The 22,069-nt window shown below is 46.2% G+C and overlaps 2 protein-coding genes and 1 non-coding gene across 6 annotated transcripts in view; 1 reads left to right on the forward strand and 2 right to left on the reverse strand.

Moving 5' to 3' along the window:
* The window catches only part of TSEN2 (tRNA splicing endonuclease subunit 2), a 64,905-nt gene extending 46,299 nt beyond the window's left edge, over positions 1-18,606 (forward strand). Inside the window, exons 13-14 of one of the 4 annotated variants that reach the window (XR_005722149.1) lie at positions 6,672-6,750; positions 18,345-18,606. The gene's annotated coding sequence lies outside the window, so the exon portion shown is untranslated. Of the gene's footprint in view, positions 1-6,671; positions 10,607-18,344 lie in introns of those variants that run through there. The other 3 variants (XR_005722145.1, XR_005722147.1, XR_005722144.1) reach the window with 3 other exon arrangements.
* Positions 5,174-11,408, reverse strand: MKRN2OS (MKRN2 opposite strand). Its single transcript, XM_040246714.1, has 4 exons — positions 11,116-11,408; positions 7,691-7,740; positions 6,773-6,935; positions 5,174-5,531 (listed from the first exon to the last, which is right to left on the reverse strand). Exons 1-4 carry the CDS (start codon positions 11,331-11,333, stop codon positions 5,291-5,293), a joined length of 672 nt encoding a protein of 223 aa, XP_040102648.1. The 5' UTR covers positions 11,334-11,408; the 3' UTR covers positions 5,174-5,290.
* Positions 16,430-16,501, reverse strand: TRNAG-CCC. The gene has a single exon. It is a non-coding gene; the product is annotated as a tRNA-Gly (tRNA).
* Positions 18,607-22,069: the final 3,463 nt, after the last annotated feature.

A 22,069-nucleotide genomic window follows, 5' to 3' on the forward strand; every position in this document is an offset into this window, starting at 1 on the left:
TGACACCCTTCAGCACTTTGCAGGTGTCACGTTTCATTTGGGGGGGTGGTCACCGTATCCTTAGAGCCACGGTGCACCCCATCCATGACGGCTGTGATTAATACTTGTTGATGGTGATTACCATAGGTTGATCCTCTTAGCTGCAGTTCTAGAAGCTGACCTTTTCTCATCTCAGCTCCAGACTGTGAGGGGAAATGATGGCATCTTTGCCTTCCCTGTCCTAGAGTTCCCTCATAAAGAGCTTCAGTTCTGTTTAAAAAAAAAAAAAGCTATTTATATGTAGCACTCAGCTTCCACTCATATTGGTTTAATATATAACGTTAAACCAGTGTGAGTAGGACGCCACTTTAGGCAGGTTGGCCAGGCTCACCTGGTTAGGTTTCCCAGAGTTTCTGAGCCTAGTATGCAGATCTGAAAGTTCACTGTTACTTATTGATAAACTTTTTTTTCAATCTTCATTTATTTCTACCTTTTTTGTTAAAGTATTTTCATTTTCTCTCAAAAAAAAAAGCTCTTGAATGTGGGTTTTCAGTTTCTCCTGTGGGAAAAGAACTTAGGCTAAAAAGAAACTAAATGCTTCTCCTCTCCATCCCCCACCTCCCATTTATAATATTTATTGGATTTTCCTGGTTGTAAGAGTAATCCAGCACGTTGTGGAGGCTTTAGAAAAATACCTTCATGTGGGTGCATTTAGTCCCGAGAATCAGAGACTCTCAGGCACAGTCTGGCATTGCTGGAAACAGGAGCCTGGCTGTCGTCATCCCAGGAGCGCTGAGGGGGACAGACGAGTGCCCAGGGCCACACTGACTGCTGTGCTGCCGAGAAGGAGTGCACTTGGCCCCTGGAGGACCGCTGGCACTCATTCAGGGGTGGAGTCGGCGCCAGCAGTGACTCTCCTGCAGTTCACGTTTGGCCAGTAAGATCACGGAGACGACAGATTCTCCGTCCACAGTTATACACAACTGAGCTGCGCTGCCACCTGTTGGTGCTTTTCTGATGCTTCACTTCTTTTACTGGGATGCAACCTGTACACTGCAATTCTGCGAGCAGGGGATTTGTGGCCTGTGTGCCTCAGCTGGTAAAGAATCCGCCTCCAATACAAGAGACCTGGGTTCAACCCCTGGGTTTGGAAGATCCACTGGAGAAGGGAACCGGCTACCCACTCCAGTATTCTGGGCTGGAGAATCCCATGGACTGTATAATCCATGGGGTCGCAAACAGTCGGACACAACTGAGCGACTTTCACTTTCGAGTGAAAAAATACGAGGTTGATTGCTGCCAGTCACCTCTGGGGTGCAGAGCAGCCCTGAAAATAGGGAGTGGGGATCTTAAAAGCTTTGTTTGAAAATCAGGGTCACACAGCGCTGAGAGAAAGAAGCATGAAATTAGGGTTTCTAATATTTACCGATGCTTATTTAATTGTTTCACAGTATGTTTCTTCTGTTCATATTTGAATGCCGGTGAAAGCAGAATCCTCATCTCATTTATCTTCCCTCATGACGGCAAATCGCTGACCCAATTTCCTGGGTCACCCTGCATACTGCCGGTCACTTTCTGGTAGCTGGATGCTGGAGGTGACCGCATGGGCTTTGCTATCGAACCTGGTCTGAACCCCAGTTTTGCCACTGACTGCCTTTGGGGAAGTGAGTTTCCCTTCTCATCTGTAAGTTGGCATGCTGTAGGCACCAGTCTCACAGGACGGTCTTAGGGATTGAAAGGGAAGAGCAGAAAGTGTGTGCTCTGGCGTGGAGTGGCACATGCACACTCATCACAGCTGTTATGATTACTAATAGTGACAGTTGCGTGAAGAACTGGGCCTGGAAGCGGAATCCTGAGACAGCGTGAACAGAAAGGGGGAAGGCGGGCATGCCCTCCCAGCTCAGTGCTCCTCTCATCTTCACCTGCTGAGGGCTTTATGTCCCTTGAACACACAGAATAGCAAGCACAGTTGTTTAAGGCGGCCTCATTCTCTGGGTAGCAAGTTTTGTGTTTCTTACAGAACAGTCCTGAAAACGTAACAAATGTGGGTCTCCTGCACGTTCTCCCACTGGAGTTGCCAGGGCTGGAGCGCTGACCAGTACCTCTCTAGAAGCAAGCTGTAGGATCTAAATATCTTTGTTGTTCATGCACTAAGTCTTGTCCAGCTCTTTGTGACCCCGTGGACTGCAGCACACCAGGCTCCTCTGTCCTCCACTGTCTCCTAGAGTTTGCCCACATTTGTGCCCATTGGGTCGGTGATGCTATCTAAACATCTCATCCTCTGCTGCCGCTCTCCTTTTGCCTTCAGCCTTTCCCAGCATCAGGGTATTTTCCAGTGAGTCAGGACTTTGCATCAAGTGGCCAAAGTATTAGAGCTTCAGCATCACTCCTTCCAATGAATATTCAGGACTGATCTTCTTTAGGATGGACTGGTTGGATCTGCTTGCAGTCCAAGGGACTCTCAAGAGTGTTCTCCAACACCACAGTTCAAAAGCATTGATTCTTCGGTGCTCAGCTTTCTTTATAGTCCAACTCTCACATCCATACATGACCACTGGAAAAACCATAGCTTTGACTATGGTCCAAAGTTGCACCTTTGTCTGCAAATACTGTCTCTACTTTTTAATATGCTGTCTAGGTTTGTTATAGCTTTTCTTCCAGAGAGCAAGCATCTTTGAATTTCATGGCTGCAGACACAGTCCGTGGTGGCTTTAAAGCCCAAGAAAAGAAAATCTGCCACTGCTCCCACTTTTCCCCCTTCTGTTTGCCATGAAGTGATGGGACCAGATGCCATGATCCTAGTTTTTTAAATATTGACTTTCAAGCTGGCTTTTCCACTCCCCTCTTTTACTTTCATCAAGAGGCTTCTTAAGTTCCTCTTCACTTTCTGCCATGAGAGCGGTATCATCTGCATATCTGAGGTTGTTGCTATTTCTTCTGACAATCGTGATTCCAACTTGTGATTCATCCAGCCCAGTATTTCACATGATGTACTCTGCATATAAGTTAAATAAGCAGGATGACAATAGGCAACCTTGGCATACTCCTTTCCTAATTTTGAACCAGTCCATTGTTCCATGTCCAGTTTTAACCATTGCTTCTTGAACTGTGTACAGGTTTCTCAGGAGGCAGGTATAGTGTTCCCATCTTTGTTGTTATCCACACAGTCAAAGACTTTAACGTAGTCAATGAAGCACAAGTATATATACATTTTAAATTTCCTTGCTCTCTCCATGATCCAGTGAATGTTGATAATTTGACTTCTGGTTCCTCTTCCTTTTCTAAATCCAGCTTGTACATCTGGAAGTTCTCAGTTCACATGCTGCTGAAGCCTAACTTGAAGTATTTTGAGCATTACTTTGCTAGCATGTGACATTGTATGGTAATTGGAACATTCTTTGGCATTGCCCTTCTTTGGTATTAGAATGAAAAGTGACTTTTCCAGTCCTCTGGCCTCTGCTGACTTTTCCAAATTTGCTGGCGTATTCAGTGTAGCGCTTTAATATGTTTGAAAGTGAAAGTCACTCAGTCGTGTCTGACTCTTTGCGACCTCATGGACTATACAGTCCATGGAATTCTCTAGGCCAGAATACCGGAGTGGGTAGCCTTTCCCTTCTCCAGGGGATCATCCCAACCCAGGGATCAAACCCAGGTCTCCCGCACTGCAGGCAGATTCTTTACCAGCTGAGCTATCAGGGAAACCCCAGATACGTTTATTACTAAGTAGTTATTGTTACTTTGAAGATGGGTTTGGGTTTTGGAAATCGGACATCATTTGCTGCCCACACTGGGCAATAAGATTAGCTGGATAGTTTATCAGTTTGGCAGAAACAGAGAGTTCTGAAAGCATTCTCCAAAGACAAACTCTGAGATGTTTTGCTCACTGGCTCAAGTCTGATCATTTGGGTCTAAAAATCCTAATGTGCTTGTTAAGAATCATTTTGGTTTCCCATCCCAGCTGTCCCCTTCCTCCTTCTGAAGGCGTTAGAAGACAGACTTCCGTCGTGTCTGAATTCCACACTTTCAGTGGGCAGAGGAGATGTGTTGCTGTGATAACCCCAACACCCCCAGCTCCTCACATCAGGCCAGGAGATGAGAAGAAAACGGACTGACAGAAATTCCCCATCCCGTTTGTGTGCGTAGATAAACGCAAAGTCTGGCTCAGGAGACTGCCTGATTCTCAGCTCAGATTCTGAGACCTTTTTTCTTTTTTTTTCCCCCCTACTGTTGATTATTAAAAAGTTGTGTGTGTTAAGTCTCCTCAGTCACCTCCGACTCTGCAACACTATGGACTGTTACGTGTGCTGTTTCTATAAAAACAGCAAGGTGAAGGCACTAATTACTAAATAAAACTGTAGAGGTCTGAGGCTGCTGCTGCTGCTAAGTCACTTCAGTCGTGTCCGACTCTGTGCGATCCCATAGACGGCAGCCCACCAGGCTCCCTCATCCTTGGGATTCTCCAAGCAAGAACACTGGAGTGGGTTGCCATTTCCTTCTCCAGTGCATGAAAGTGAAAAGTGAAAGTGAAGTCACTCAGTCGTGTCCAACTCTTAGCAACCCCATGGACTGCAGCCTACCAGGTTCCTCCGTCCATGGGATTCCCCAGGCAAGAGTACTGGAGTGGGGTGCCACTGCCTTCTCCACAGGAGGGGCAGGGGGTCTCATAGATTCAGCCTTTCAAATTTTAGAGTGGTGACTACGTAAGAAACCTGTCCACAAGAGGGTGGGTATTTTCCTGTATCTACAACGATCGAGCCACAGAGGCTGGGATGGTTGGATGGCGTCACTGCACCAGCCTATAAATCCCCACTTTCTGGATTCACATTGAAAGGTGACTGTTCAGCACCAGTTACTCTATAGGAAGAGTTTTCACCGCTCTGTGGATAAAAGATACATGCCGCCACTTCATGCTTTAACGTGGACCCTGAACTACTAGGGAAGGCATTTTGGTAGTGGCACTTCAGTTCAGTCGCTCAGTGGTGTCCAACTCTCTGCGACCCCATGGACCGCAGCACGCCAGGCCTCCCTGTCCATCACTAACTCCCGGAGTTCACCCAGACTCACGTCCATTGAGTCGGTGATGCCATCCAACCATCTCATCCTCTGTCCCCTCTTCTGCAACTTTGAAAACCCAGGGCCTTTTTAATTCATTTTGTAAATTCTTTCACTGCTGGAGGCTGAAACAGGCAGGAAGGAAAGCTGTAACTTTTTTTATTAACCACGGTTTCAGGCATGTAGAAACCTAGCATCTGTTCCGGCAGGCACCCCCAGACGCCCCTTCCTGTCCCGTCTGCTCCCAAGCACCGCACACTCAGCACGAGCCGCTTCCCAGGCGTGGGCCCGTCTGGGGACTAGGGGGGTTGGTGACATAGAAGCCTCGCTCTTCTATCGCACGATAGAGCGTGATGTACTTGGAAGCCTTCCTCGTCCTCGGGACCACGAACTTCTCTGTGAACTCGTCTCGGTCCAGCTGCTCCTCGCCCTCTGTGGCCAGGACGCAGTTAATGAACGCGAGGGCGTAGCTGTAGCAGTTGTGGTGGTCCTCTTCATACCTTACAAGGGTGAGGGTGTCGAGAAGACAAGGGTTAGCCCTGAGCTGCCTGAAGCCTTCTGTCGTCTTAATCACTCTGCTAGCTGGGCCCCCACGTGAGCCGGGCCCCTTGATGGCAAAGCATCCAGAAATGCGGTTCTGAGGGACACTTGGCATCTGGGACCATTTCTGCTTGCAGTGCAGAAAGGACTCACCGAAATGTCCAGAGTGGTGACTTAGGTTACAGCTAAGCACCGATTGGGGGAACTTAGCTTCCCTGAAGACCTATGTTCTAGAAGTGGAATTCCATGTCTTATGATATCCCACCGTGTTTAAGGGCTTCCCAGGTCACTCAGCAGTAACGAATTCGCCTGCCAATGCAGGAAACGCTGGTTCGATCCCTGGGTCATGAAGATCCCCTGGAGAAGGAAATAGCAAAATCCACTCCAATATTCTTGCCTAGGAAAATCCCGTGGATAGAAGAGCCTGGCAGGCTACAGTCTGTGGGGTTGCAAAGAGTTGACTTAGCAACTAAACAACAGTGTCTAAACTTATTTCAAGGAAAGCGTCAGAACAATTTAAGTCTACAAGCATTACTTTATACCTCGTCTACAGTGACGAGGGGGCATGGAATCGAGAAGTTAATTTCAAAATAGCTGAAGTTTAACACATGGGGAGCTTTAGATAGGTTTACATTTTGAACATCATTTAAATTTTTTTTAAGGGAACATAAGACTATGGGTTTTACTATATGTATTATTAAATGTCTTGTGTGTGTTCAGTTGCTCAATTGTGTATGATTCTTTACAACCCCTATGGACTATAGCCTGCCAAAGTCCTCTGTTCATGGAATTTTCCAGGCAAGAATACCAGAATGGGTTGCCATTTCCTTCTCCAGGGGATCTTCCCGAACCAGGGATTGAAGCCGCATCTCCTGCGTCTGCTGCATTGGCAGGTGGGTTCTTTACCACTGAGCCACTGGGGAAGCCTGTTAAATGTCAAGTATCTAAAAATACCTAATCAAATAAGTAAAATAACTTGAGTACTAAGTTCTGGTCCTTTTCAAAGCTTGTAGAGTATTGTGGTTCTAATGTGTAAAGGTGTGCTGGCTCACCTCTGCAGAAAACCCCAGTCATTCAACCCCTGCTTCGTTCTGTTACAGATGCACCTGCCCGGGTACTGGCTCAACATGAAAGCCGGGGCAGCTCAGCATCCTCGGGGAGCTGGGATCACGCCTGGCGGTGAGTGAGGGCCCTGTCCTACCTGTGAGGCAGCCAGGCCCCCGTGGCAGAGAAGTCCTCCAGGTACTTGTCCCACTGGTCCAGCAGTCCAAACAGGCCTGGCCGCAGGAGTGGGACGCTCACACTCTGCTCCCAGCCCACCTCGTCTCGCTGGACACCATGTACCGTGTAGTTATACACGACTCCTGTGGCCAAAACCACAGTCACGCAGAGGCATCAGGGGAAACGCCCCCCCCCCCAGTGCCATCGGGGTGACTGCACCCAACAGAAAACCAGGTCGCTGGCACGCCCCTCCTCCAGGGACCATCTGCCTCCCCTGCTCTCTGCACCCAAGGTCGCCCCAGAGAAACGAGACAGTAAGATGGCCTGAGACTGTCATCTCCAGCGATTCTTGTGGAAGCTCTGTTCACAAAGGGGTCTGTCTGGTTTCCTTAACTGAGCAGCAGGCTTCTCTTGACAAAGACGGGTGCACCTTGGCATGCTCACCCCAGTCGCTGCGTTCAAAGCCCAGTCCTCACTGTCTGTTCGCAGTGTCAGCATTCTCTGAGGTTTTTAAAGCAGACCTTTGCAGGTCCCACCATGTGTTCAGCTGCTGTGCCCCCTCCCCACCAGTTTACCGCTGAGGTCACTGCCTGGCCCATGAAGTGGGAGCACCCTGTGGCAGTGGGCTGAGTATGGCTTTGAGAGCAGAGGGTCTGCTCCTAACGCAAGAGGAGGGCTTGGACAGCTCGATCTCAGGATGTCTGTTTCTTCTTGTCTTAAAAATCTAACAGAAAGGCTTACAGGTTGGTGGTGGTTTGAATGTTTGGAGACACTCCTTTGAGAGCGTTCAGATACTGAGGGTTGTTTGTGATATTGTTGCAATACTTTTTGTCTAGAGACACTGCTCTCTCCTAACTGGGTATCATGGGAACTTCTTGAGCTGTGAGAATGCACTTACCACTCGTGTTGGTTATTCCCACGTGAAGGTCAGACCTTCCGTCGTACTCCCTGAAAGACACAAGTGCGTTCTGGTTGTCTCACATGCACACGTTTGGCAGCTGGAGTTGGTATTTAAAGTGGGCGGAGAGTGATGGGCCTCCCCTCTTGGCTGGTACCGGAACTCGGCACCAGCGGCCAGCTGAGTGGAAACACCAGGAAAGCCACTGCCCCATGCCCACGCTCGATTTTCTTGGCCCCCAGTCCTGAAGTGAGTGTGCTGGAAGGCCTGCTCTGCTGGAGCAAGAAGCCGCCTGACACCCGGCTCCACAGCAGAGGGGTCCATCTGGCAGGCAGCTGTCGAGGAAGCTCCCTGTTTCTTGTTCCTCCTTCCTCGTGTGTTGGGGGGAGCCAGTTCCTCACCACACAGGTGAAAGGGTCGTGAGTGCAGCTCAGTGGGCGTCTACCTCTGAAACGAACACCACCTGTTTCTTGAAGCCTGTGACCACACTCGCTTTTCCTGAAATGATTCTTCACCCCACCCTGACATTAGATGTACAACTCCAGGTGATTTAAGCTCCATATAGGATCCCAGATCATCACTTACTCACCTTGAGATTTATCCCACCTTTAACATGGAAATAGCATAAGCCTCTTAGCAAGCTGGTTGTTAGGGTAAAATGCCTACTGAGTGCCACCACACAGAGGTGTCACGTGAACCAGGCCACTTTTAAATGACAGCTCTTTCGTCAGACCACAGATCTGGATGTCCGGTTCCTCGTTAAAGCAAGAAGTCCTGGGCTTTAAAATGGCCCGAGGACACGGAGGTGGCGCTAATGGTGGAGAACCCGGCTGCCAATGCAGGTTAGACGTAAGAGACCCGGGTTCGATCACTGGGTGGGGAAGATCCCCTGGAGAAGGAAATGGTAACCCACTCCAGTACTCTTGCCTGGGTTATCCTGTGAACGGGAGCCTGGCGGGCTGCAGTCCACGGGATCACCCAGAGTCGGACACGACTGAAGCGACTTAGCATGCACGCAAGGACACAGATGACTGCTCCATCTTCTTCAGAGGAACTCTTCCCACCCCCAACTCCAACACCCAGAGTTGTCCTGTTGCAGCCACTGTGAGTTTTCTGTGATCCTGCGAGTTCAGAGGTTGAGAATGAAGCTGGGAAAGGCAGGAAGTCTTGAGCGGCTGCTCACGGCGCTGGCCCTGGACGCGCGCTCCCCGTGTCTGCAGCTCCCGTTTCCCACCTGAATCCCAGGGCTCCATCCTACTCCCACCCTCCTCCCTTTCCTTGAGCCTCTTAAGTCACATAACAGGTGTCAACTGCAGGCCGGTCATTTGTAGCGAAGGGCCAGGGACCCAGCGGGAAATAAGATGAGGTCCCTGCCTCGCAGAGTTTACTTGCTTCCAGAGAGGACATTTTTAGTTTAGCAAGTTTTTGATAGCCTGGAAAGTGTTAGAGAACCATGTGAGAGGGGCAGGGCCAGGCCACCCCTATGCCATATGACACTTTTGTACGAATTAAGAAAAGGTGACCCTTCTTCTTGCAGATGCAGTTCTGCCCAGGGTGAGTGGGACTCCGGCCGAGTTTCAGTGCACAAGTGGCCAGGTGCCTTTGTTCAGTCCACAACCTGCGCAACCATATGTGGCTGCCCTGGGGGAGCCTCATCTGGTTAGACCAGAGCCTTGGTGATTCCTCGAATCCCTGCTGGTTCTCTTTGCTGAAGTAGATGAAGTTGTCTCAAGGCGGGTTGTGGGAGACGGTTCTGAGAGTTTAGTACTAGGATGAGAGGGAAGGAAATAATCTGGAACTTGGTATTCAAGGGTCTGGTGGGCAGGGGGCTACTACTTGGGTTCTGCAGTTCCTGGCCTGAGTGCCTGAGGGGATAGCAAGATGCCTCAGCAGACGGCCGGTTTCAGCACCACCGCCTCCTTCCTGCCGCTGCCAAGGGAGGCCAGGCCTGTCACTGTCACTAGGACATCATAGAAGAAATGAATGCTTTCCAGGGGCCAGCCTGAAAGCCTGTCCCGGGCTCTGTCATTTCTGGAGAGCAGGGCTGCGGCTGTTCACTGTTTGAGCATCATGGTTCTGGTTAAGGCGGAAAGGAAGGTTCTAACAATCACCTTCCAAGCTGAGTATGAAAGAATAGGATGGGAAGGAGCAGTTTGGTTCAACACCACACCTGCCAGCTTGATAGGCCTTATTGCTGACCCATACAACTCTGCAAGGTCGATCGGTCCTCATTTAACAGATGAGGGTCCCAGAGCTCGTCTGAAGCAGAGCAGAAACCGGGGGCTTCTTGGCATCAAAGCCTGCACCCTCCCCTCTGCACCCCGCAGCCTCCCCGAGGAAGGGTCAGGGTGCCATCTGTTCTGCCTCTAATGTTGACCCATGCCTCCTACACACGTCAGTTCATTTCATCCCCATAGGAACAGGAAGGGGGTTGATTAAGGGTGCTGGTGAGCAAAGAAGTGCTCAAGTCTCATTTTCTAGTCCCAAACCAGCATGAGGGATTTGGGCGAGGGCGTGCTTCAGGAGGCAGGACCGTCTGGGCATTGGACGGTGATGGAGTGCAGGACACACTTCCCAGAGCTCACTCAGCACCTGTGTCCTCTTGAACCCTGGCTTGCAGCAGCGCCAGTTTCAGTTCCATCTGTCAACTCAGGACTCGGAGGAGCCACCATCCTTTCTTCTGATTTCTGAAATGTTTCTGAAAGTCCAGTGGCATCTGCAGTTGAAGCAGACCAGCTTGTCTCAGTTTAATGCACCTCCCTGGAAGATGGTCTGTAAGTGGCCATCTTCAGGTTCTGTGCTGAGTACCTGCTTGTCACAAATGTTACAAACTAACTCAAAGTAAAGGTATTGTTTTGATGAGATTAGCTGCTGGGTCATTTTCCCAGTGAGTCTCTTCATATGAAATCTATGAGTAAAAAAAAACCAAAAACCTCCAGTCTATTGATTCCTCTCTCTTAAAATTGTATAAGCAGCTTTGACCTTTGTATATTCTTGCACTTACCCCAGAAAAGTATATGGTGTTGAGTCGCTCAGTCATGTCTGACTCTGCAACCCCAGGGACTGTAGCCTGCCAGGCTCCTCTGTCCATGGGATTTCCCAGGCAAGAATACTAGAGCGGGTTGATGTTTCCTCCTCCAGGAGATCTTCCCCACCCAGGGATTGAAGCCATGTTTTGTTTGCCTCCTGCATCGACACGTGGATTCTTTACTACTGGGCCACCAGGGAAGCCCCCAGGAACGTATGCACCCTTCTACTCTTGTGAAACGCAGAGGCCTATGTCTTAGCATTTAACTCCAAAGCACTGAATAGAAGATCCACCGGATCTCACACCGTAGAGTGCATGTTAGAAAAAGAAAGTTGAGGTGACCGAAACCGCGAAGGGAAACCTGGCAGAGTCCAGGGCAGCACACCCAACAGCGTACCTGAGAAACGTCCCTCGAGTCGGCCTGAGGAGGAAGGAGCACTTTTCTCGATGGCCGTCGGTAAACGGCTCAGAGATGCTGACGGGCGCTTCCTCCAGCCTCCTGGAGCCCACATTCTGCCCGCAGAGGGGGCAGTGCCTCGGCAGCCCGAAGCTGTAGACACACTTCTGACAGTGGTTGAACTTGATGATAAGCTTCCTGGCCTCTGGCCACTGCATGGCTGCCCTGTCCCGGGCCAGCAGGGGCGAGCTCCCCGGACTTCCTTCTCTTCATTAACTCAGCCAGTCAATGTCCTGCTTCCAAGTAACCTGAGAGCTGTGATGTCATTCTGCGGGGCGGCTTCAGGCCAAGCCAGCTAGAGTTAACCTGTAACCAGGCCTCCCCAGTGTCTTAAAGTGCTAGTTTCATCTGTGCTCACAGCGCGTCTCTCTAGCCATGATACGTTTTCCCCACAGTCAACATCCAGCTCCTCTTTATCCTCCAAAGCCCTACTCTTCTGTGAAATCTTCCTCAGTTTCCCCCAGCATCCCCCTGCATTGGCAGCGCTGTTTGTTTCTCAATGGACATCAGTTTGAGCAAACTCCAGGAGACAGTGAAGGACAGGGAAGCCTGGTATGCTGATGTTCGTGGGGTCCGCGAAGAGTTGGATACGACTGAGCGACTGAACAATATTTGTTTCTACTAGAGCTGTCAATGTCGTGAGCTTCTTGGAGTTAGAGATCCACTTTTACTTTTGGTTTTCTAGAATAGGTTGTTATCTCATTTGGGTCTTGAATAAATACATGGGATCCTTACTTTCAAGGATTCCCCAGTGGCTCAGCGGTAAAGAATCTGCCTGCAATGCAGATGAGGGCTCAGTCCCTGGGTCGAGAAGATCCCTTGGAGAAAGAAATGGCAACCCACTCCAGTATTTTTGCCTGGGAAATCCCATGGACAGAGGAGCCTGATGGGCTACAGTCTAAGGGATCACAAAAGAATCTGACATGTCTTAGCAACTAAACAAATCTCTTAACTATTAGGGCTTCCCTGGTGCCTCAGCTGGTGAAGAATCCGCCTGCAATGCAAGAGACCCCGGTTCAATTCCTGGGTTGGAAAGATCCCTGAAAAAGGGAAGAGCTACCCACTCCAGTATTGTGGCCTGGAGAATTTAATGGACTGTATAGTCCATGGGGTTGCAAAGAGTCGGACATGACTGAGAGACTTGCATTTACTTTGAGGTTATTTTTCTTGTGATATTTTATACTGTAGAAGGAATCTTGCTCATTAAAACACTGACAGCACAGGAAGAGGAGTAGTGGTTACCCGAGGTGGTGAATACTGCCCGGGAGAGGGCATGAAGTGGGGTCTGGGGTCTGGGGTTGAGCTGATTCACTGTCTAGGTGTTGACTGTGTGTCAGTCACTCAGTCGTGTCCGACTCTTTGCGAACCCCCATGGACTGTAGCCCAGCAGTCTCCTCTGTCCACGGGTTTCTCCAGGCAAGAACACTGGAGTGGGTTGCCATGCCCTCCTGCAGGGGATCGTCCCGACCCAGGGATCGAGCCCAGGTCTCCCGCTGTGCAGGCGGATCCTTTCCCGTATGAGCTGCCAGGGAAGGTGTTGATTACCTGACAGTATTCAATTTGTAAAATTTCATCAAGCTATACATTTTACTCTAGGCAGTTTGTTACTCTTCAGTTTTAAAAGGTTTAAGCAACTGCACAAAAAGATGGAAAACAAGACAGTGTCCATTGTCTCTCATAACATTTTTGTACCCACCGTATTATATTCCCAGGAGAAAACGAAAAGGTAAGACAAGTGAATATTTCCATGTGCTTTTGTTTCAAACCCCAATGTTGTTATAACTGTATATGTTTCTTTTTATTATAGTTGATTTGTAATATTGTCTTAGTTTCACATATAAAGCAAAATGAGTCAGTTATACATATATTAATACATATGTCCACTCTTTTTTTTTAGATTCCTTCCCTATATAGGGCATTACGGAGTATTGAGTAGAATTCCCTGTATAGTGACACAGCAGGTTCTTGTTAATTATCTGTTTACTGTATACTGTTTTGAAATTCACGTTTTTCTCTCATCTTGGAAACTTCTTCACAGCATCAGGTGTGTAAGTCCAACTCAGCATATCAGATGTGTGCAGAGGATCCCAATGTTTGATTGTGACACACTTCACTTAGCCCCCTGCTGATGAATGTGGTTTCAGAGAAGAGGGAAGACCCCCAGAGAAGGTATCGTGGCAGGTAAAAGTGCTTCAGAGAAGCGCTTCCTCATTGCATTCAGATAAATTACAGCATGCTGAACTGCAGGAAAGCACACATTCAGTGTAATAATATGGAATGATCATCAGCCTCACAGAAATGAAAAAGGCCTTAGAAATCATTCCAACCAACCTTCTCCTGTTACAGCGAAGGGAGACAGGTTACAGCTGGACACCTAGCTCACGCAACAGGGATCTGAGATTGTTCATTATTAATAGAAACCACTGCTGCTGTTCACTGAGAATATTCTCATCTTCACGACACCAATACCAAGAGGTATTTTTAGCCCCGTGAAAAGAAACGGGGGACCTAAGCCTTAATAAACATTTTTTAATACACTAGCATTCTTTTTTTTTTTTTTTTTTCCCGTAATCATTTCTTGATCTTTTCAGTGAACAGAGCAGAGTAAAACACCACAGGGTAAGAAACTCACGGACAAAACAAAGACTAAACGCTATTTCCAGTTCAAGCTCAGGACTAGTGGTCTTACTCAACCTTTCCTGTATTACGTGTTATCTCTTTTCCTCCACACTGAAAGTCTCGCTTGACACAATCTCAAGAGTAACAGTGGTAAATACTACCGCCTCTGTTCACGATGAGAGGTTTTGTTTTTATTTTTGCAGTGGTCTCCCCGTCTCCCTCTCATGTCCTCACGTGGTCGGGCCTGTGTCGTCGCTGTCACAGCATCTGCCCTCGTAAACAATCATCTCTCCCTTCGGACCCTCGCTGAGGCTTAGTCTTACGCACACGCTTCGCTTCATGCTCACTGTTCATCTTTCCGTCACTCTCTAGCAATTATAAGGTTGTCTGAAGTTCATTCTAGAAAAGATTCCGTAGGAAAAGCTCATAGGAAGACTGTTGTGAGTTCTTGGATAATTCATCCCTGTTCTTCCCACTTGAAGGTCGATTTCTCTGGATATAAAATCCTTGGCTCACATTTTCTTTAATATCTTATCCATTTTCTCCTGGTATAAGGCACTGCTGTCAAAAGTCTGATGACAAAGTAACTTATTTTCTTTCTCATATAAGTCGTGTGCTTTTCTGCCAGTATGCCCAAAGGATATTTTTTTTCTTTTAAAGATCAATAGATTTACTATAATATGTCATGATGTTATCTTTTTGGATTGACTTATGCAGGCTTGTCTTGGAGGAGGAAATGGTGACCTACTCCAGTATTCTTGCCTGGAGAATCCCATAGACAGAGGAGCCTGGCAGGCCACAGTCCATGGGCTTGCAAAGAGTTGGACACAACTGAGCACAGTTCAGGCTTGTGGTATGTTCTTTGTATTTTTTTTTTAACTTACAAAACTACTTTTTAAAAGCTATAATCCACTTAAATTGTTATAAAATATTGGCTATATTCCCATATTATGCAGTATATTCTTGCAGCTTTTTTATTTAAAAAAATTTCTTTTATTTTTGGCTGTGCTGGGTCTTCATTGCTTTGCAAAGGCTTTCTCTAGTTGCAGCGAGCAGGGGCTACTCTGGTGCACAGGCTTCTGAACGCGGTGGCTTCTCTTGTTGCAGAGCATACGCTCTAGGCATGTGGTTAGTTGCAACCTGCAGACTCTAAAGCGTGGACTCAGTAGTTGAGGCATCTTCTTGGACCAGGGATCAAAACCATGTCCCCTGCCTTGGCAGGTGGAGTCTTACCCACCATGCCCCCAGGGAAGTCCTTCTTAAAGCTTATTTTATACCTGACAGTTTGTTGCTCTTAATCCCCTGCCCTTGTACCGCGCCCCCTCCACTTCCGTCTCCCCGCCTGTTCGCTCTCTCTATCTGTGTCTGCTTCTTTTCTGTTATATTTTGTGCTGCGTCCTTTGACTATGGAGTTTTGTATCTTACTTCAGGAAAGGTTTCATAAATTATAATTTGAGGATTTGTTCTGTTTCCTTTGTTTTGGTTTTCTTCTTTATGAAGTTCTCTTCTCTGTATGTTGGATCCCTTTGTCTTCAATACCCCTTTCTTTTAAAAAATTCAGATAAAATGTTACATGTAAAATGCACCCATTTCAAGCGTACAATTCCATGGTTTTTACCTGATCTAAGTTTAGAACATTTTGTACCACCTTCCTCAAAAAAAAGCTGTGCCTGTTAGCAGCCACTCTCCCATCCTCTGTTCCCACCAGCCCCTGGTGACCACCACCTTTTTTCTCTAGGCATTTGTCTGTTCTGGACATTTCATATAAATGGAATCATTTGATATGTGGTCTTCGGCATCTAGTTTCTTTCCTTAGCATAATGTTTTCAAAGTTCATCCATGTTGTAGCGTGTATTGTTCATCCCTTTTAATGGCTGAATGATATTCCATTGTACAGAGGTACCATGTTTTAAATATCCTTTCATCAGTTGACGGGCATTTTGGTTGTTTGTTTCCACTTCGGGTTTATATCAATAATGCTGCTATAAACAAGTTTCATATTACTGTACAAGTTTTTGTGTGAACATATGTTATCAGTTCTCTTGATTACATACCCAAGAGTGGAATTTCTGGGTCACATATTAACTATATTTAAAATTTTGACGAACTGCCAAACTTTTTTTCCAAGTGGCTGTGTCATTTTCCATTCCCACTAGCAATTTTAGGGGGTTCCAATTTCTCCACATCATCACTTGTTATTGTCTATATTTTTTAACTGTTCTAGTGGTTTCAACAGAGAAGGCAATGGCACCCTACTCCAGTACTCTTGCCTGGAAAATCCCATGGATGGAGGAGCCTGATGGGCTGCAGTCCATGGGGTCGCTAAGAGTTGGACACGACTGAGTGGCTTCTCTTTCACTTTTCACTTTCATGCACTGGAGAAGGAAACGGCAACCCACTCCAGTGTTCTTGCCTGGAGAATCCCAGGGACGGGGGAGCCTGGTGGGCTGCCGTCTATGGGATCGCACAGAGTCAGACACGACTGAAGCAACTTAGCAGCAGCAGCAGCAGTGGTTTCAAAATAGTATCTCCTTGTGGATTTTTTATTTATTCGGCTGTGCTGGGTCTTAGTTTCCACACAAGGGACCTTAGATTTGAGGCATGTGAACTCTTAACTGTGGCATGTGGGATCTAGTTCCCTGACCAGGGATCGAACCAGGGCCCCTGCATTGGGAGTGCAGAGTCTTAGCCACTGGACCACCAGGAAAGTCCCTCACCATGGTTTTGGTATGCATTTCCCTAGTGACTAATGATGCTGAACATCTTTTCACACACTTGTTGGCCTTTTGTGTATATAAATTATTGAGTTTATAATTGTTCTTTATATATTTTATCTTTTTCGGTGCTTTTGTTCTTTATATATTCTGGATATATATCCTGTATAAATTCTAAATGCTGTCTTTTTACTTTCTTGATGATATTATTTAAAGTACAAATTTTTAAAATTTTGATGAAGTCAAATTTATCCATTTTTTCTTTCATTTCTTACCCTTTTGGTGTTTCATTTAAGAATCCATTGCCTAATGCAGTGTCATAAAATTTGTGACTGTACTTTCTTCTAAGAGTTTTACACAGGATCATACCATTTGCAGATAAAGATAGTTTTACGTCTTCCTTTCCAGTCAGAATAACTTTATTTTCTCGCCTAATTGCCCTGGTGAGAAACTCCAGCGTACTGTTGAATTGAGGTGTTACCAGTGAGCATCCTTTTCTTGTCCTGTATCTTAGAGGGAGACCTGCCAGTCTTTCACCGTTAAGTCTGATGTTACCTGTGGGGTTTGGGTAGAAGACCTTATCAGGGTGAGGAAGTTCCTTTCTCTTCCTGGTTCTTTTGAATGTTTTTTTTAGGAAAAGGCATTCAGTTCAGTTCAGTTCAGTCGCTCAGTCATGTCCGATGCTTTGCAACCCCATGAACCTCAGCTCGCCAGGCCTCCCTGTCCATCACCAACTCCCGGAGTCCACCCAAACCCATGTCCATTGAGTCGGTGATGCCATCCAACCATCTCATCTTCTGCCGTCCCCTTCTCATCCTGTCCTCAGTCTCTCTCAACATCAGGGTCTTTTCAAATGAGTCAGCTCTTCACATCAGGTGGCCAAAGTATTGGAGTTTCACCTTCAGCATCAGTCCTTCCAATGAACACTCAGGACTGATCTCCTTTAGGATGGACTGGTTGGATCTCCTTGCAGTCCAAGGGACTCTCAAGAGTCTTCTCCAACACCACAGTTCAAAAGCATCAATTCTTCGGCACTGTATAGCTTTCTTTGTAGTCCAACTCTCACATCCACACACGACTAGTGGAAAAACCATAGCCTTGACTAGATGGACCTTTGTTGGCAAAGTAATGTCTCTGCTTTTGAATATGCTATCTAGGTTGGTCATAACTGTCCTTCCCAGGAGTAAGAGTCTTTTAATTTCATGGCTGCAATCACCATCTGCAGTGATTTTGGAGCCCCCAAAAATAAAGTCTGACACTGTTTCCACTGTTTCCCCGTCTATTTCCCATGAAGTGATGGGACCGGATGCCATGATCTTAGTTTTGTGAATGTTGAGCTTTACGCCAACTTTTTCACTCTCCTCTTTCACTTTCATCAAGAGGCTTTTTAGTTCCTCTTCACTTTCTGCCATAAGGGTGGTGTCATCTGCATATCTGAGGTTATTGATATTTCTCCTGGCAATCTTGATTCCAGCTTGTGCTTCCTCCAGCCCAGCATTTCTCATGATGTACTCTGCATATAAGTTAAATAAGCAGGGTGACAATATACAGCCTTGACATACTCCTTTCCTGATTTGGAACCAGTCTATTGTTCCATGTCCAGTTCTAACTGTTGCTTCCTGACCTGCATACAGGTTTCTCAAAAGGCAGGTAAGGTGGTCTGGAATTACCATCTCTTTCAGAATTTTCCACAGTTTATTGTGATCCACACAGTCAAAAGCTTTGGCATACTCAATAAAGCAGAAATAGATGTTTTTCTGGAACTCTCTTGCTTTTTCAATGATCCAGCAGATGTTGGAATTTGATCTCTAGTTCCTCTGCCTTTTCTAAAACCAGCTTGAACATCTGGAAGTTCACGGTTCACATATTGCTGAAGTGATGGCTGCGCAGCACAGGAGCAGCGGCTCAGAGGAGATACCCCACGTCCAAGGTCAGGAGCGGTGGCCGAGAAGAGATACCCCATGTCCAAGGTAAGAGAAACCCAAGTAAGATGGTAGGTGTTGAGAGAGGCCATCAGTGGGAACACAGGCTGAAACCACAATCACAGGAGACTAGCCAATCTGATCACATGGACCACAGCCTTGTCTAACTCAATGAAACTAAGCCATGCCTGTGGGGCCACCCAAGATGGAAGGGTCAAGGTGAAGAGGTCTGACAGAATATGGTCCACTGGAGAAGGGAATGGCAAACCACTTCAGTATTCTTGCCTTGAGAACTCCATAAACAGTATGAAAAGGCAAAAAGATAGGACACTGAAAGAGGGACTCCCCAGGTCGATAGGTGCCCAATATGCTACTGGAGATCAGTGGAAAAATAACTCCAGAAAGAATGAAGGGATGGAGCCAAAGCAAAAACAACGCCCAGTTGTGGATGTGACTGGAGACAGAAGCAAGGTCCAGTGCAATAAAGAACAATATTGCATAGGAACCTGGAATGTCAGGTCCACGAATCAAGACAAAGTGGAAGGAGATGGCAAGAGTGAACATCGACATTCTAGGAATCAGCAAACTAAAATGAACCAGAATGGGTGAATTTAACTCAGATGACCATTATATCTACTATTGTGGGCAGGAATCCCTTAGAAGAAATGGAGTAGCCCTCATAGTCAACAAGAGCCTGAAATGCAGTACTTGGATGCAATCTCAAAAACGACAATGATCTCTGTTCATTTCTGAGGCAAACCATTCAATATCACAGTAATCCAAGTCTATGCCCTGACCAGTAATGCCGAAGAAGCTTATTGAATGGTTCTATGAAGACCTACAAGACCTTTTAGAACTGACACCAAAAAAAAAAAAAGATATCCTTTTCATTATAGGGGAAAGTGAAAGTGAAAGTTCCTGACTAGGGATCAAACCCAGACCCTCTGCAGTGAAATCATGGTGTCCTAACCACTGGACTGCCAGGGAATTCCCATCAATAAATATTTACTGAACATCAACCATGTGCCAGGCTCTGTGATGGTTACTGGGGGTGCCAACAACTAACTGTGATTTTTTTTCTGCCCAAGTTAGTTTTTTAAACAATTGAAGTGAAGTGAAGTGAAGTCGCTCAGTCGTGTCTGACTCTTTGTGACCCCATGGACTGTAGCCCACCAAGCTCCTCCGTCCATGGGATTCTCCAGGCAAGAATACTGGAGTGGGTTGCCATTTCCTTCTCCAGGGGATCTTCCTGACCCAGAGATCGAACTCAGGTCTCCCACATTGCAGGCAGATGTCATTATAGGGGACTGGAATGCAAAAGTAGGAAGTCAAGAAACACCTGGAGTAACAGCCAATTTTGGCCTTGGAGTACAGAAAGAAGCAGGGCAAAGGCTAATAGAGTTTTGCCAAGAGAACACACTGGTCATAGCAAACACCTTCTTCCAACAAAACAAGAGAACACTCTACACATGGACATCACCAGATGGCCAACACCGAAATCAGATTGATTATATTCTTTGCAGCCAAAGATGGAGAAGCTGTATACAGTCAGCAAAAACAAGACCGGGAGCTGGCTGTGGCTCAGATCATGAACTCCTTATTGCCAAATTCAGACTTAAATTGAAGAAAGTAGGGAAAACCACTAGGCCATTCAGGTATGACCTAAATCAAATCCCTTATGATTATACAGTGAAAGTGAGAAATAGATTTAAGGGACTAGATCTGATAGAGTGCCTGTTGAACTATGGATGGAGGTTTGTGACATTGTACAGGAGACAGGGATCAAGACCATCCCCAAGAAAAAGAAATGCAAAAAAGCATAATGGCTGTCTGAAGAGGCCTTACAAATAGCTGTGAAAAGAAGAGAAGTGAAAAGGAAAGATATACCCATTTGAATGCAGAGTTCCAAAGAATAGCAAGGAGAGATAAGAAAGCCTTCCTCAGTGATCAGTGCAAAGAAATAGAGGAAAACAATAGAATGGGAAAGACTGGAGATCTCTTCAAGAAAATTAGAGATACCAAGGAAACATTTCATGCAAAGATGGTCTCAATAAAGGACAGAAATGGTATGGACGTAACAGAAGCAGAAGATATTAAGAAGAGGTGGCAAGAATACAGAGAAGATATGTACAAAAGAGATCTTCACGACCCAGATCATCATGATAGTGTGATCACTCACCTAGAGCCAGACATCCTGGAAGGTGAAGTCAAGTGGGCCTTAGAAAGCATCACTACGAACAAAGCTAGTGGAGGTGATGGAATTCCAGTAGAGCTATTTCAAATCCTGAAAGATGATGCTGTGAAAGTGCTGCACTCAATATGTCAGCAAATTTGGAAAACTGAGCAGTGGCCACAGGACTCGAAACGGTCAGTTGTCATTCCAATACCAAAGAAGGACAATGTCAAAGAAAAGGCATTAGATTTTGTCAAATGTTTTTTTCCACGTCTACTAAAATGAGCATATTATTTTTTCTTTTAACATGGTGAATTACATTGATTTACGTATGTTGGACCGGTCTTGCACTCCAGGGATACTTTTCACATGGTCATGGTGGATAATCCTTTTTCTGTATTGCTGCATTCCATTTGCTAGTAATTTGTGGAAAAGTTTTATATTTCTCTTTATAAAGTGTATTGGCCTGTAGTTTTCTCGTGATGTGTTTGCTTTTTGTATCAAGGTGTAATACTGGCCTCACAGAATGGAAGGCATTCCATCCTCTTCTGTTTTTTTGTAAGACTCTGCAAAGAATTTGGTGTTAATTCTTCTTTGAATGTTCAGTAGAATTCACTGGTGAAGCTTGACTCCCCAGGTGGCGCTAGTGGTAAAGAATCCGCCTGGCGATGCAGGAGCCCAGGGTTCAGTCCCTGTGCTGGGAAGATCCTCTCCTGAAGGAAATGGCAACCCACTCCAGTATTCTTGCCTGGAAAAGACCACGGACAGAGGAGCCGGGCGGGCTCCAGTTCCCGGGGGTCGCAAGCAGTCAGACATGAGTGAGCCCCCAGATCCAGTGAAGCTACTGGTTTTGGAATTTCTCTGTGGGAAGATTTTGGATTACTAATTCAATCTCTTGGTGGAGGTCTATTCATATTTTCTACTTGTTGATTCAGTTTCCATAGTTTGTGTGTCCAGTCCTTAGAATATGTGATGAGAATGGCACTTTAGTTCCAGTTTCTTCTTCTAATTACTTTTAAAATTAGAAGAATTTCTTGACACTTTGTAACACTTTTTTTTTCACTGATATAACTCTGCCCTGGTTAACAAGTACAGCTAAGCAGGAAAAGGAACATTTCTCGGTAATGTATAACACACACAAAAAGATAAAGCATTAAATTTGAGCCTAAAACACAGGTTCAAAATGTAGAAATCAACTGTTGACCAAACCAAAAGGAGAACAGACAATTCCACACTGGGATTACACTAGAAATCAGTGAGGAAAAGATAATTAGAAAGTCTCAGTTGTTTGAAAATTAAGCAGAACACTTCTAAATAACTTATGAGTCAAAGAATGAAAATTAGAAAATATTTGAACTGAATGATAAGGAAAATAGGACTTAAAAGCTTGTGAAACACAGTTAAAATGTGCTTAGAGGGAAAAATTATAGCCCTAAATACTCAAAAAAGAAGAACATTTGAGAATT

Source organism: Oryx dammah, unplaced genomic scaffold (genome assembly GCF_014754425.2).
Source record: "Oryx dammah isolate SB20612 unplaced genomic scaffold, SCBI_Odam_1.1 HiC_scaffold_9, whole genome shotgun sequence".
In the NCBI taxonomy this organism is placed as follows: Eukaryota; Metazoa; Chordata; class Mammalia; order Artiodactyla; family Bovidae; genus Oryx; species Oryx dammah.

Coding starts and splice junctions, on each gene's coding strand:
- MKRN2OS (XM_040246714.1), bottom strand. CDS start 11,333: ATGCAGTGGCCAGAGGCCAGGAAGCTTATCATCAAGTTCAACCACTGT. Junction 7,741..11,115: donor ACTCGAGGGACGTTTCTCAG/GTACGCTGTTGG, acceptor TGTGTCTTTCAG/GGAGTACGACGGAAGGTCTG. Junction 5,532..6,772: donor GGGGCCTGGCTGCCTCACAG/GTAGGACAGGGC, acceptor CACCCTTGTAAG/GTATGAAGAGGACCACCACA.